The sequence below is a fragment of the Tetrao urogallus genome (assembly GCF_951394365.1).
Source record: "Tetrao urogallus genome assembly, chromosome: 4".
In the NCBI taxonomy this organism is placed as follows: domain Eukaryota; kingdom Metazoa; phylum Chordata; class Aves; order Galliformes; family Phasianidae; genus Tetrao; species Tetrao urogallus.
Window position 1 is genome coordinate 53,330,396 of NC_136817.1, and position 16,369 is coordinate 53,346,764.

General features: G+C 42.7%; 1 protein-coding gene across 1 annotated transcript in view; it reads right to left on the bottom strand.

The window, feature by feature from the left end:
- RBPJ (recombination signal binding protein for immunoglobulin kappa J region) overlaps positions 1-14,249 on the bottom strand; it is a gene marked incomplete at both ends in the record, with an annotated part of 54,355 nt that extends 40,106 nt beyond the window's left edge. The window contains one exon of the mRNA XM_079534919.1: positions 14,197-14,249. Within this exon, the coding sequence (XP_079391045.1) occupies positions 14,197-14,216 (20 nt within the window). The remainder of the gene's footprint in view (positions 1-14,196) is intronic.
- Between the last annotated feature and the right edge of the window lie 2,120 nt (positions 14,250-16,369).

Consider the following 16,369-nt stretch of genomic DNA (forward strand, 5'->3'; position numbering starts at 1 on the left):
CCATATTAGCTATGATGGTGAGTAACTCTTTACAGAGTTGGTACTGCTGTGGAGACAGAGGAAGAACTGCAGGGCTGTTTGTAGGAGGAGGGTAGCGGGAGAAGTGAAATGCAAGCGGCAGGTTTGGAAGCCTGAGGTATCTTTCACTTCTGCTTTGTACTTTTTCCATATACACAGGAAACTCCCTTGGGGGAGGAGAAAGACCAACTTCCCTACAGCTAAATACATGAACACATGTAAAAAAGTAAGGCCGTAAGCCTTAAGTGTTGCCACAACTTTTCTTTTTAAGTGAAAAATTAGACAAAAACTTAAAATTTGAGGTAGCAAAATGTATTTTTCCCACCTCCAAAATACTGTCAGACAACAAAAGCCAGCTTTACAGAAGTAGAAAACTCAAGAGAAGCAAAAGAAAAGACCAGAATGCCTCCACACATGAGAATGCACATTAGGATCTACTCTGGTATTTACACATCTCAGCCCCCTTCCCTTCATTTTCAGCAATCCTCTTTCTGATGTTGTAGAGTAAAAGCAGCACTGAGGAAGAAGTAGGGCAGAGCTGACAAAGTACACCTGAGGCTCAAGGCCTTCCGCTCCCACTGCTAGGGAATGTGTGGGCTATGCTGAGTCCACCAGACCACTTGCTCATCTCCAACAGCAGGATTAATGGACAGCAGAAGAGTAAGAACCAGACAAGTCTAGTTGGTATTTCCTCTGAAACACTCTCCTTGTCTATGACTATTTTCAGTTCAGGGGATTTCTGAGCCCAGTGCTGACGCCAGGAATGAACACAGCCTTTATTAATAACCGTACCCTCACATGATCTAAGCACGCTGTAGACAGCAAATGACGTATGCTACGTGCTTTGGGGTCCAGAGGGGCAGAGAAGAGACTAAGGGAGCATTCAACTATAACATAGGACTACCATGATGTACAGGAGAACCCCAATGCAACAAGGCACCATCAGCATGATCAGAGTTTAAAGGTCATCCCATCTCAGAACTTTCAACCTGCCAGCAAAGGCAGTTCCACATTGAAGCAACGCTTAAAAAGCCTGCAAATCACCTAGCTCAGCAGCTGCAGGCACTGATCTGAAGGCTGCAGCAGGATGCTACAGCAAATGGGAGGCAAGGCCTGGCATCAGGTGCGGGATGAGAATACAAAGCTTTCAATGACTGCAAGGAGCAACTAAAGAGGAAAGCACAACGAGGCTCAACTAGTAACATATTTGTTTTTCAAAAAGTCAATTTGACGGAGCTTCTGATGATTCCATGCAGTTCTGCTTTGTTGCCATGAATACAGTTCCTTTACCAGATATGTCTAACTTTTAAGAACATTTTTTTCCTTCACTCTTCACAATACACAAGGAGAGGGCCTGTGAGCTCCAGTTATCCCAACTGCTCTTGTAATGAAAACTGAGCATGGTCTGTCAGCTCAGGTAAGCAAACACCACTGCTCTGAACCTGTATGCCACCCAACAGATGAAGTTTTGAAGTTTGCGAATGAGTACAAGCTACTTACAGGTATGATACCATGCCAGGACCAGGGCACTTGAAAATTTCAGTCCTCAAGATGTTTCTAATGGCTACAATTAACTGTAGACACTGTACAACACATTTAGAATAAGGACTCATGAGGAATGAGACAAAGGCGAAAAACAGGTGGACAATGCAATAAACAGCCTCAGGCAGAAGAAAATTTAGTGGATTTCATTACAAATATTTGGCAAAGGAGAAGTCAATAAATGACTCAACTCTTAGGAGAAAAGCATGAAGCTACTTTTGGCTTCTAAGACAGAAATTAAGAAAGCAGCTGAAAAAGGAAGAGATCAGAGTCACAAGGAGCAATGAAGATCTGGGACAAAGCTTTAAGTGCTTGCTTCCTGTTTCTACAAATGTAACCCTGTGTTGCAAGTTTGAATTTTTAAAGATTCCTTCTATCAAAGGAGAAAGACTGCAGACATCAAGACTGGCCAGCCGGAACCATTATTCAGTTCTGAGATCTGCAGGCCATGCCTACTTAAATTTTCTTGCAAAATGAAGAGGGAAGGAGTGCTTCAGCTGAAGAGCCACATTAGCTCATCATCAGAGAGTAAACTGAGGCAGCAGTTTTGTTGCTGAAAAAAAAAAAAAAAAAAAAAAAAAAAAAAGCAACCAAACCCAACAGCACCATTGCTGCACATCAATTTGAGTAACACCTTGATGTTAGCCTTCAAAATGAGTGATGCAACAACAGGAAAGTTCATGACAAGTGGATCACAAAAATCTACAAACTAATAAGGATTCCTTCTCTGATGAGAAAGACAGATGAGATGTTGAAGAGAAATAATACAATTGAACGTCAAGTTTTTAACCTACATCAAATCACCCCTGCATGAATACTGCTTCTGAAAGGTTCTGAAAAGGCACAACTAATGCTAGTATTCAAGCACTGATCCAGGCAAAAGAAGAAAAGCTACAGTTTTACTGATAGTTACCCCTTTTAACCCATTCTATGTTAGGATAAACTTTCTGTAGAGTAAACATCAATTCAAGCTGCAAAACAAAGCTGTACAACAAACTATCTGAACTTGATTCACACATTCACACAAACATTTTGGACATTGCTTAGTTACAGAATTTAGCTCTCAAGAACTGCTCTCAGTTTTACTTTGTTTACTTTCAGCATTTCAACAACAATCCTTTCTCCCATTTCTGTTGCTTCTGAAATACATCAGAATACTAACGCAGTTCTTACTAATACATTAGTAAGAACAAAGTGTTCCCTTTCTTTCCTACTTTCAATCCATTCCCTATGAAGGCACTAGCAACAGCTTGCTAGTCCACTCTCAGTCCATTTGAAGTTCTATTTTACCCATCCCTCTTGAGTACTAAGAAGATAACAAAATAGTAATAGCTTCCCAAACACTTCTAAATCATGAAATGAAATCATGAACAGGACTCCAACAAGACAAAAGAGACAAGGGTAGAGAAAAGAAATAACAGAACTCCAAAATAAAGCTATCCTCTACTGTTTCTATCCCTCCCAAACTTCCTCCCTTCACCTCATTAAAATTTATGATTTTTCTTTTGGCTTTCCCCCATACAACTTAATTCTCTGCACCTCTCTGCATACAAGTTTTGCTACAACAGATACTTGGGGTTCTTGAACCTATTTTCTCCCCAGTCCTCACAAGTTCTCTAAGTTACGGCAGCGAGGCCTTCAGCTGGAAGACAACAGCACAGCAGTGAGAAACACTCTCTCAGGATCAAAGACACCAATCTGGCCAAGCTCTAAGTTCCAAAAAGAAAGAAACAGGGTTTGGATTTAACGAAACACGCAGCTGATGCTTATTGTATTGGCTGAGTCATAACAGTGACTTCCTCGTTCCACAGATAGCAGTGGTGATGCTATAAGCACACCATGAGCCTCACAGCAATAGCAACAACTGACACGACAGATGAACTTGATGGATTCAGAATAAGAAACAGAATGGTTGGCTGGGAAGTTCTCTGGAAGTTCTGCTCTGAACAAATGCAACTGAATACAGAATGCCCAGAAACAGACTTCATAGAATAAAAAAGGGAGAGAAAAGAGAGATGTAAAAGCAAAATGAATTGACATCTGGTCACAAAAGTGAGGAAATAACTAAAAACAACAAATAACATTTTAATACACTTTCTACATAATAACAAAAAAAGCAGATTGGGTATGAATTGGAGTTAGAGGAAAGGAATGTCAATCAGTGGCTATAAATGTCCTTCAACTAATTTTAAACAAAAGGATAGAGTATAAAGAAAATAATTTGCACACTGCAAGGATCATAGAATCACAGAATAGCTCAGGTTGAAAAAGACCTTAATGATCATCAAGTCCAACCACAACCTAACCATACTACTCTGTCTCTAACATCCCTCTGCTGAATCATGTCCCTGAGCACCAACCCAAGTGGTTTCAAAACACATCCAGGACTGGGGACTCCATCACCTCCCTGTGGAGCCTATTCCAGCACTTAACAAAATAGTATAGTATAGAAGTGTCTTTCATCTAAAGAAAAAAAACAAGACTGATGATTTCTGAATGAAAACACCTGAAGTCTGGACATTACATAGGAAAATACTGAAGGTAACAGAAACAGTAACCAAAATTGCAATCAGTAAAATCTATGTTTAAAAACTACCTTAAACAACAATATTCATAACTTGAATGCCACACACCAGAAGCACGTAGGACAACTTCTGGTCAGCAAAGAAGCCTCTTATCTCTGCAGATGTAATACTAATCACTGCCTAATAACTTCTGGCAAATGTTGGCCTGCTGCTTTTTGTTTTTGTTTTTTTTTTAAAGAACTGTTCTAACTGAAAAAGATGAACTTCTAGATTTGAACTGATGCAATACAACCTTCATGACTATGCAAACTGACAAGCTGAGCGTTGAGTAGTCTACTGACAACTTCAAGTGCCATACAGCAATAAGGTAAAGCAGACGAGAAACAATCAGCTTTTCTGATTGTACACTGAGCAGTATAAGAATGAATTTGTCCAAAAAATATCTGCATAAATTACTGGATATGTCCAGCATTTTCTTATACATCTTATTTTCATACAGGAATTCAGCTTAGATTCAGTGAACACTCACACTAACTTCAGTTAGCTTCCAAGATCAGCTTTCATCTACTGCTATCTCAAAAGCTCCATGTAGATGCTGCAGCTTGTCAGAAAGAAAAATGGTTTTACTCACAGCTCAAGGAATAATAAAAGAAAAAAGAATTGCCTCAAAATTCCTAGCAGCCTCAGAAATGGCTGTAAGAACCTGGACTGTTCTTCCTTTGCTACCATCTGAAGTATGACTTATCACTTCAGCAAGTCAATTACGAGCAGAATTCCTCAATAAACCTTTCTTTAAACACTGTTTCATAACTGCCCTTCTATTTTGCCCGTTAGCTATTGTGAAACACAGGTATTCTGCCACTGCAAATAAAAACACGAAAAGTTCTGACGTTTGTTTTAACGCAGCTCAGTATTTCCAGTGCTACTATCTATGTGTAAGCACTGCAAGCAACTTGTGTTATCAAAACCGAACACTAACTTGGCCAACATCTGTGTTATTAAAACAGATATTTTATTAAGGTTTTATGCATTAAGATTCCTATTTCTGATGTCCTTAACAGTCAAAATATACTTCAGATCTGGAGAACTCATTATCTCCTTTATCTATACAACATATTTACCTATTATACAGACAAATGAGGAGGCACATTCACCCCTATATACTCGGCAGCCAAACAATGTTAGAAGCAATGGCAACACTTGTAAGTTCAGCACTCAGGCAAAGATCTCTCAAATACCTAAATTTTATATCATTAGGATTCACTTGGTATCACCTGTGCAGACTGAAACAGACTGTCACAATGCACAGTGTGCCTTAAGCCTCCTTCAAAGAGGAAGCCTGGTCTTAATACTTCTTTTTATTAACTGCTCAGCAAAGTTCATTACTGAGAGATTTGTAATGCATGTGTAAACAAAACAAAAATAACATCAATCATACAATATTAAATAAAAATTTGGAATGCGGAAAGGAAAAAAAAATGATCAGAAAAAATAATACTCCAGGACTCAGTGCGAGTCCATAGAAGTGTTGAACAGCAGAAGAAAAAAGTTTGGCCAGAAAAATACTTGGACAGAAAAGACACATACAAAATAGTTTGTGTTATATCCCCCCACGCTTCTGGAAGATATTACATTATGAAGGATTTTACTAGTCGTCACTGTGTATCTACTACAAAACTAAGAGAGCGTGAAAAGAAACACACACATGCAGAAGAATACCAGTCCTTCAATAAAACTTTTTCTTTCCTGACTTCTTACTACTGAAGCCAGTGTTGGCTGGTTGAATCGGAAAGTAGTAAAGTATCCTGAACTTAAAAATAAATACTTACATAGAATGATTTCTTTTGTAGTATAAAGACACAGCTCCAGCACACCGTGGCACGCACCACTTCATCTTTTTTCAGGCCCCATTTATCCACCAGTCATGCTCCATCCATCCCTTCTGTCTCAGTTACAGAAGAGTAGCATTTTTCTAGCGCTTATACTAACACCCTTCACCAAAACACAGTAATTACAAATACAGTCACAATTCTTCGCCACGTTTTTTCATCTTGCAAACTAAGCACCTCAGGAAGCTTGACACCTTCCGCCCATCTCTCACCCTGGAACACAGCTGCAGCAGGGACAGAAGGTACGACACCGCCTGGTGAAACCCCACAAGCACTGACCAGAGTGCAGCCTCCAACCACACAGAGCAACAAGAGCCAGGCATGAGACAGCAGTTCTACTTCCACCTCTCCACAGACTCTACATCTGATCTTGGCAACTCACTGTTTTTTTTCCAACTTGTTTTCTCACGTTCAGGACGTGAAGGACTTTCACACAAAAGGTGAGAACAACAACAACAACACCACAACCAATTTTAATTATTATTTATTCTATTATGCCTGCCTTAGAACCCTCCGCTGTGGAATAAGCTCTGAGTGAGTGCCAGCCCCCCTCTGGTTGTCCAGACCTTCAGTCTGAAGGCCCCTTTCTGCCACAACACTGGTGAAAGCAGTAAACAATTAGTAGAGACTCCTCTTACTGCATCAAAATCTGATGAAAGCTTATTTTCACTAATTTCTCTGCTAAGCAAAAAAGTTTAACCTCATTTTCTACACTAGCCATTCCTAACCTATGGCTTTCAAAAGAAGCTCTGCCTGCAAGATTCACTGCTCCTAGACAAAATTAAATTACTGAGTTAAAAGAAGAGCAGCCAGGAAAAGAAAAGCAGGATATTGCCTAGAGTGTATTTTTCCCTCTTTTGCCAGACCGTAGTAACAGCACAATTAGGCACAAGCATTTTGCAACATTCGATTCCTTCTCTCAGGCTTCGAAAATTCTAAATTTCATGCCTGCCTGATCAAGTTTCCTTCTGATACCAGGTTTGCTGGTAATCTCCCAAAGCACCACACATTGGAAATATGCCACCAGTATAAATGAGAAAAAGAAGTGCAGATTAAATGTTCTACAGACTAAGCAATCTTATCACAAATACCAGTAGAAAGATCGTTTTCTGGCACGTACAGAAAAATGTCTACACTTCTCTGTACTCACAATGGAAAAACTAAAAATATTTGTGTAGCTACTCACATAACTATAAATAATTAAATTAACACTGACTAGGACCTGCTGCAATACAACTCTTGAATCTCACTAGAAAAATTAAATGAAGTAACAGGTGTAATCTCACACTGAGCAGTCAGAAACAACCACTTGCCAATACCACTTGTTGCCTTTTAGCACAAAAGCCATGGCTTTGGAGCACACTGATTAAATGCCACATCATACAAGTTAATCATACCACTATAAAAGAAAGGAGAAAAGATTTACTTCTGTACAAACACCTTCGTCTTCGTGTTTTCCTATTGAACAGCCTTTAATCCCGAGATTACACTGTACGTGGTGAAATCCTGCATTCTTTCTTTTCTTGGTGAAACAGTTTATCGCTGCAAATACACCATTTACACACTGACAAGCACAAGAGCAAGAACGTGCATATCACTATCTGGTTAATCACTCCAGCTGAAGTGAATGAAGTACTTTTTCAGCACAGAAGATCATTTTAAATGGTGTTCCATACGCTGCCTCTGAGAAGCGGTCTGTGACGTCACAAAGAAATAAGCAATGAGAAAGTTTCTTTAGGCTGGAAAGAGCACTTAACATTTCAAAAAATAGCAGCAACCACAAAATACGCACAGGTAACTTACAAGTAAAGCACACCACAACCTGAGCAGAACCCCAGGAAATGAGATAATGTCAAACTCTGAATTTAGAGCTTACTTTTCCACAACTCGATAAGAACATCATGATACGGAAATTACTACTTCTATTAATAATTTTTGCTTAAATTTATCAGCTGTTTCTGAGGTTTTTACTCTGGAAAGGAACGACCATAAGTTCAGCCTGGAGAAAAGGCCACAGGGTGACCTAATTGCAGCCTTTCAGTACCTAAAGGGAGCCTACAAATAGGAGGGGATCAACTCTTTGAAAGGGTTGATAACTGCAGGACAAGGGGAAATGGTTTTAAGTTGAGGAAGGGAAGATTTAGGTTGGATGTCAGGGGGAAATTCTTTACAGAGAGTGGTGAGGTGCTGGAACAGGCTGCCCTGAGAGGTTGTGGATGCCTCGTCCTTGGAGGTGTTCAAGGTCAGGTTGGATGGGGCCCCGGGCAGCCTGGTCTAGTATTACATGGGGAGGTTGGTGGCCCTGCATGTGGCAGGGAGTTGGAGATTCATGATCCTTGAGGTCCCTTCCAACCCTGGCCATTCTGTGACTCTGTGAAGACCATACTATCTCTTCATCTCACACAATCCTAATCATTAATTTCTGCAATTATGTTCAAGACGAATATGAAAAATGTGCAACACTAGATTACAAGCATGTCACATAAAAAAGTGAAGTACAATAAGTTCAATAATAAAATTTTACATCTATAATTGTAAGCTTTAAAAAAAATAAATCGAGCAATAATAGGTTAAAAATAAAATACACGTAGAAGTACACCTTCTCTGTTAATGCGCTCAGGAGGCACTGATTCAGCATATTGAATGCCATACAGGTTAGTCAACAATGTGCTTGCAATTAACACCCAAAGCATTTCAGGTGATGAGTACTGCAAATATAGAAAGCATGTCCCAAAACTTCTAAATCCCGCTGATGTGATTTCTCCAAGTGTGAAGCTGATATATGGAATAACTACATTCTTGATTCTCAATAGACAGTCACGTATTGCATAAAACACAATACTTGTTTGTGCTAAATACGCATTTTATTGATCTAAAATTACAATTTCTCTATTCAATTTTATATAAAAGCAGAACAAATGTAATGCAGAGTAGCTACATAATGCAACCTAACTGCATCCTCCACTAACAATGAATTACCAACTACTAAGCTGGTTTTGCAGGCCTTTACCCATGAAGATGCTTGCAGGTATTTCAGGAAGCCTTTCTAAGTCACTGCTGCTGCAGGCTACTGTAGCTTCTTTCTGTATTCTTTTCAAATGTAGAAATTACTTCAGCTCATAATAATAATAAAAAAGACAGAATGAATTGCTACTGCAAAGTAGAATTTAGCAATTCAGAAGGAAGGAAGAGTATCCACCCCCACGCACAAGCCCGTGGCTCATTTATGTAATTCATGGCACAGAATCACAGCTTTCTCAAAGCAAAGAGATACTGGTAATGGACGCTGCCTCTTACATAGAAAAAAACAAACCAAGCACATTCCCCAGATTATTTTTACAGAAATCAATCTGTGAAAAATTATTTCTTTGAGCTCTAAATCATGTATCATCATAGTTAAGAAATGACAAAGAGTAACTTCAAACAATGAGTAAACAAGGAAAGCAAATAAAATCCAAATCAAGAGCTTAACTTCATAAAATTACCACTACTGAAACTGAGCCTCAAAAGACACTTGAAAACATGCTGCTCACAAACATTTCCCAATACCCAGAATTAAGACACTGACACACTCCTTGATAATTATTTAAATGTTAGTCACACAAAACCATCTACCCATTTGGTTGTAAACTAGTTTTTCTCAACAACTTTTAACACTCATCATGTGTGCAGACACAGTATAATAGCCTCAGTCAGGCTATTACTCAAATCTTAATAAGCACTACATGTAAACCTCCAGTGAGAGTAAAAACTGTAGCCTGAAGATCCTATCCCTGAGATGTCCCTCTGCAGTCTGACTGACCCAATTTCCAGTCCTTTATCTCCACCAACACCATTCTCAGTGAGAACTCGTGCAGCCAAACACTCTGATGAGGCTCAGAATCAAAGTGCAATTCATATCCTCCTAGACATGCCAATCAGCCATGACTATCAGCAGTGCTTCTTTTCCAGAAATGTTACCCGATTTCCTTGCCACCATTTCTCCTGATTCACCCCTTCCCACTCTCATCGTCTTTCCTGTGCACCTTTCTGAAGTATCATCATACACCTCTACTATTTTACTAATCATTTAATAAGTTTGTCTTGCATTCCTTCCCATTCCCCTTCACTCGGCCTAGTACCAAGATTCACATGAAACTATTATCTTCCTGCTACCAAGTCAGAAACATAACTTCAACTTCATATCTGCTGTGTTTCACCAAGTTAACACCTCAGCTTACATCTCCATTTTTTCCACACAGATGCCTTGCTATCACAGCTCGGTCTCAGCACAGACAAAACACAGGTCTTTACTCTCTATCACTGCTTCAGTCTCCTTTCTATCACTGCAAGTCATTACCTTACAGGACTCTTTCCTAAGCATCGGCTCTAAAACGAAAGTTCTCCGTAGAAGATAAAAATAGCCAGCTCTGGGGATCCTGGCAGTATCTACCACGTCACAATTTTAATAGCTTGGATTTTATCTCATGACCACATCAGCTCACATCAGAACTACTGAAGAACCTTTCTCCATCCTCCACAATCCAGAACTGACCCTATTCCATTCTTTGTGAACATTCCTCTCTGGACAGTTTTTGCAAACTAACACCAGACCACGTAAACCTTCCTTCACAGTACTTCAGCAGCATCTGCCCCGCTCTCTGCTCCAAGCCCCTTACTGGTCAACTTCACCCTAAAATTTCTAATCATGTTGTCAAACATGCAGGTTTAATGAGTTGCCAGTGACATTTGCATCTCTGAACACCACCTTCCCATTAAAACAAAGCAACTAGATGCCTGGCATGCCCAGACCACCACCACTGCACTAAAATTCACTCCATTGGTGCCAATGTCTCTCCTGTGTCATCACCAGTCTGATTCACCTTCCCTTTCCCTGAAGCTGGGTCAGGAAACACCTCTTAACCACACAACTTTGCAATGACTAAATCAGGCACACAACTTGGTCTGCAACTTTGAAAAGTGGTACTAAAACACTTTCCTACTTTATGGAGCCTCTGGTAAACATCACAGTGATAAGCTTGTTCCGTTATCGGCTTTTTCAGGGCTTCTCCAAAAGCTGCTCGAAAAATAATCCAAGTACTATCTTGCTTACTGCTATTATACAGGTTTTCACTGATAATCAAGTACACAAAGTTATGTCTAGCATTTGCCACTTTTACCTACCCTTTCTAAATGTTTTTAGTTATTTGCTGCTACAGAAATCTTTGCAAAGGTTTTAGGGTTAGACTTCTTGCATTACTGTCTATGTCCGCCTTATCCCAGACTCAAGAAAGAGACACAGAAAAGAGAACTCTGCATTTTAAGCCATTTTAAAGTGATAGAAAAGTAAACTCTTAAGAGCAGAAATTCTGCCATGCTTCTGTAGCACAGAGATTCTCAAAGTAATACAAAGCAGTATCGCTACTTAAAGCGTTTTGAACTCAAAATGCACATCTCTGGTTAAATAACATTTTTGTTAATTTTACTGTCTTTAAATGATGAGCTCCCATAAAGTATTCACAAGTAAAATCAAAAATACCTGACAAAAGCCCAAAAGACAATTCTCATATTGCAGTCACAAATTACCCACTTCACTGGAAATTATAGTACAAATACAATTTCAGTTCTGTTCACGATTCACACTTCTGTGTACCTTATTACATCAAGTTCTGATAAGGGCAATTTAGGTTCAGTCACATTGTCCATGCAAGTAGTTTTGATCAAAACGCTCTTCATGCTACAAGTATACAACACACACTGCAAATAATAAAACCATAATGTACCCACTCCCTCCAAAAATCACTGTAGTAAATTCTTACTGTTCCATCCAGCGCTACAGAAACCACAATTCAGGCTCAGGCATTCAGTTTTCACAGGAAGAACTGTGTTTTTACACTCAGCCTACACTAGCTACAGCAAAGCCATATGCTTTATCTCAAGTTCGGGCACCCGTAAGAACGGCAAGCCGCTCATTAAATTACGATGCAGTATTTGAGTACTGCATTCTTCAGTTACAACTTAATTTCAAGCACTTCTTTTTCCTGTTCAATAACACAGCTTTTACAGAACAATCTAGGAAGAAAACGTTTTCACAGGTTATTTTGAAATAAAATTTGTTATCGGAGAATCATCAACTTTCAGTGCTAATAACTGGTCTTGGTACCAGAGCTGTAAGCCAAAAACAGTTCATACATAAAAACCGCACGCTCCTTAATGCAATCTAGCTATAATAATCATTGGATTTAACATGCTTCTTTTTATCAGAGCTAAAAATGCTTAACAATAAGAAGATGAGAATACTCGTTCAGAGAATCACTTCACTGACAGATTTTAAACAATAACTTTGGGATTAAAATCCAAAACCACATACAACTTGTTTGTGCTCCCGTTAAAATGTCGGTATTCCTTCCTACTATTCAAATTATTTGATCATTCATTTGAAAAAAAAAAAAAGTAGTTTGTTATTCTCAACATTTTAATGTATATCCAAGCAGGGTAAATGTAACATCAAGAATGTCTGACAAACCTGTAATAATCAACAAACAAAAGGAAACAAAACCCAAATATTAGGATGAGTAAACTAATATAAATGTGGAAAAACTTAATTGCTAACTAGAGCACAGACTACTCCTCACAGCAAATTTTAAGAGCATTTATTTCATTCTTTCAACTCTAACCTCTAAAATAGCACACTCCAGGAACCATAACAAATAAGACCAGTTTCCCCATAGAACACTTAATTGGGAAAACGTGTATGAGCCGCAAGATGCCTTTATCAGGAGAAATCAAGCAAAAGCTACAATTTAGTTTTCAACAAACAAGAATGAGGAATTGGAAACATAGCTGCAGCCAAATAAAATATCTGAGTACCATAATGCTACCTTCTTCACAAGAACAAAAGCACCAACCACCAGCTCCACCCCACCCCCAAGCAGGCTGTTGCTCTCTCTAACCACATAGCCAATGCTGCAGACAATGTAATCCCCACAGGGAAGACAGAAGGTCAGGGACACACTGTGAAATCATAAAATAAGGTCCACGTTTCAGAAAGAAACAGCAGTGCTTTCACCAGTCAGGATTTCATTTGGAACAAGCAGGTGGAGTGTGGACACAGCCTGTTCTTCTCTCAACACACCGTCCCTTCCCTCAACACACAGAGGAAGGTTGCAAGTGTTCAGCATAGTCCAAAATTAAGGGCACAGCACTTAGAGTGAGCAGAAGTGGTAAGGATGGCAATATTCAGAGTAATGCTGCAGGTGAGACTCCGTGCTGTATGGCAGCAGTGGGGCTGTTATTATTCACCAGCTGTAGGTGGCTACAAGGGTGTCACTTATTACAGTGACACACCACAGCAGGCTAGCCATGATTAAGTATTACCCAGTGCGGTTGGAAGAGACGGCAGCTATCGTTCATTGTGATCCACTGTGGCTTAGTGGGGCGGGAAGGCTACTGCCCTTCACTTCAACACCACGCAACACGAGCAGGAAGGCAACTAAGAAAGCTCCGCAAAGCCCGGAGAACGGGGAATAGTTCACGGTGCGGAGAACGGGGAGCTCGGAGCCCTGCCCCGGGACAAGGGAGCCCTTCCCGCAGCATGCCAGCTCCGGCGGGCCGGGAGCGCTCCGCAACAGCGCCCAACGAGGCCGTAGCCGGGGACCTGCAGCGGCTCCGGCAGGCGCTGGGGCAGAGACAGAGCCCAGCGCTCAACTTCTCGCAGCCACGAGAGTCTTTGTCCGAGCGCTCCCGGCCAGGGCCGAGGGGACCCGGGGGTCCTCTCCGGCGACGGGGTGGGCCGGGCCGGCCGAGCGGGGGTAACTGCCGTAACGGCCGCGGTGCCTCCCCTTGAGGGGAGCAAGCCCTCCGACAGGCAGCGCCCTGGGCCGGCGGGGACGAGCACCGACCCGGCGCGGGGTCCCGACCGCTCCGGCAGCGCCGGGCAGAAGGGGAGCAAAGGGAAAGCTCCCGTCCCGCGGGCACCCCGTGCCGGGAGTCGGCCGGGCAGCCCCACCGCCGGCAGCCGCTGCCTCGGCCCAGGGGGGCCTCCTACCGTGCGCCCACCCGGGGGGATGCCAGCCCCCCGGGGTTTGCGCCTCAGGGCCCGCCCGCGGGCCGCCCGGAGACATGCTGTGACTCCGCCAGGGCGGCGACGGGGAGGCCGAGGGGCGGGAGCCAGGTAGCCGGCGACCCGGCGGCCCCCAAAGCCAAGCGCTCCCGGCGCGGCGCCGCGAACCCCCCACACTTACCCTGTCACAACAGGCGCCATCTTCCACAAACTCTCGCTAAAACTCCTACTCTCGCGAGAGCGCCCCCCTCCCCGCACCTGGAGCGCGCGTGCGCGAGCCCGTGAGACACGCGCGGGGTGGGGGGGCGGGGGCAGCGCGCCCCGCCCACTCAGCGCCCGGGTTCTCCCCTCAGACACAACAGCCCGGGCGTGGGAACCGCGCTAAGCTCGCGAGAATACGGCACGGACAGACAGTGAGCAGAGGAGAGAGTGGAGAATTCTCGCGAGAGCTGAGCGTGGTGGGTGGGGCGGGGGATTCCCTCTGCCCGCTCGTACGCCTGGTCATGCGTGTCCCCCGGCCGGCGGGGCGACCAGACCAATGGGGGGTGTGGGTGGGAAAGCAGCGTCGCCTGCCCGCAGGAAGGAAACCGTCCTGGGCGAGGAGGGGAGGAGGTGGCTGGCAGCAGGCGAGCAAGGGGCGCCAGGTAGCGAAGGCAGCTCAGCACGGTCCAGGAGAACCAGGGGCCGCCTTCTCCTCATCCCCCCGCCCCTGGGAGGGAGGCGGGGGTGGGCCCGCCCACGTCGTGCTCAGGGCTGCGCCGCCACGTGCGAAGCGTCGGCGGGCTGCGGCGGCGGAGTCTCAAGCTGCGTGTGCGGTGAGGAGCCAGCCCGGCTCTTGGGCCTCCTGCTGCTCCGAGCGGGCCTGGCCAGCAAGGACGGCGTGCAGGGGCGGGTGGGAGAGCACTGCGGTGCGCTGGGAAGGCAAACGGTGTACTCAGATAAGAAGGTATTCTCAGGAGTTCTGCTGGTAATGCGATACGGGTCTTCACTGCTCGAGTGTGAAACCTGGGTTGGAAACAGTTGGGCAGAGTGGGCTTCCTGCTAAAGCTTATAGTGAAAAAAAGAGTGTTGTTATTCCCAGTAGCACTGCCTGGGAGTGCGGGCCAAATGCTCTGTCACTGCTGTTTGTTTCATACCAAGCACGCAAAACAGCTATGAAAACCAAAAGAAGTCTTTTTGCAAACTGGGCGTAAAAACTGACTGTAGGAGACTGGGGCCTAAAGGCACGGTTACTGGAAAATCTGTCAAGTTTCCTACATCGTGTTGTTTGAAAAACCAGCTTTAAATGCCTGTTTTAACGATTCTGGTGTTTCCTACAATCAAAAACATAAGTTACAATTTTGGTCCCTGCTTGCACTGACCAATAAAGTGAGCCTTGTAATGATGTCTCAGAAGTCTCAGCAGAGGTACTGTAAGAGGAATGTATCTGTACAAAGAAGCTGGCCTGGTTGCTCAAAAGTCTTGACATAACAGGAGACTGAATTTTGTCCACGTAACAACATGACCATTGCAAGGTGAGGATCTGATTGTCCGTAAGAGGACTGTGTATGAGAGTTAATCAAAGATTGTTTCCTGTGTCTTCATTCACAGAATCACAGAAATCACAGAATCACCAAGGTTGGAAAAGACCCACAAGATCATCCAGTCCGACCATCCACCTATCACCAATAATTCTCACTAAACCATGTCCCTCAACACAAAATCCAAACGTTCCTTGAACGCTTCCAGGGATGGTGACTCCACCACCTCCCTGGGCAGCCCATTCCAGTGCCTGCCCACTGTTTCAAAAAAGTAATATTCAAGCTCTTTATGCATGTAGTACAACACATGTAACTTCAAAAGCCGGTGCAACTTTGATTTAAAAATCCCCTAGGCTCCAAAAAGTGGGTCATTTTTATTACTTCACCTCCATACCTCTGCTGTCTCCCAAGTTAGGAAAAGGTAATGTCTTTTCAATAATACCATTAACATGGTGCTTCTATATGTCTTCATGTAGTACACTGTCTTCTGTTAACACTAATCCAATGAATGTCTCAGATGGGTAAAATCGTGCTTTAAGAGGTTGCTTGGCCACATAGTTTGCTGTAGTTTTATTAACTGTACAAACAGCTGTTGTCTTCTATCATTAAAACCATTCTTTCAATTCTGATTTCTCTCTTCTCATTAATTATCAAAGGACACTGATTGGCTCCATGAAGGAACCACAAAGGCACAGTTCTTGTTGAAAGCACGATACATACTGAAAATCCTCTGTGTTGTTTGTGAAGAGCAACTAATAATCCCTTTAGAAATCTCTTCCTAACATCCTTTTTTTTTAATTTTTTTTTTCCAAGGCTAAAGAATGATCTCAGTTC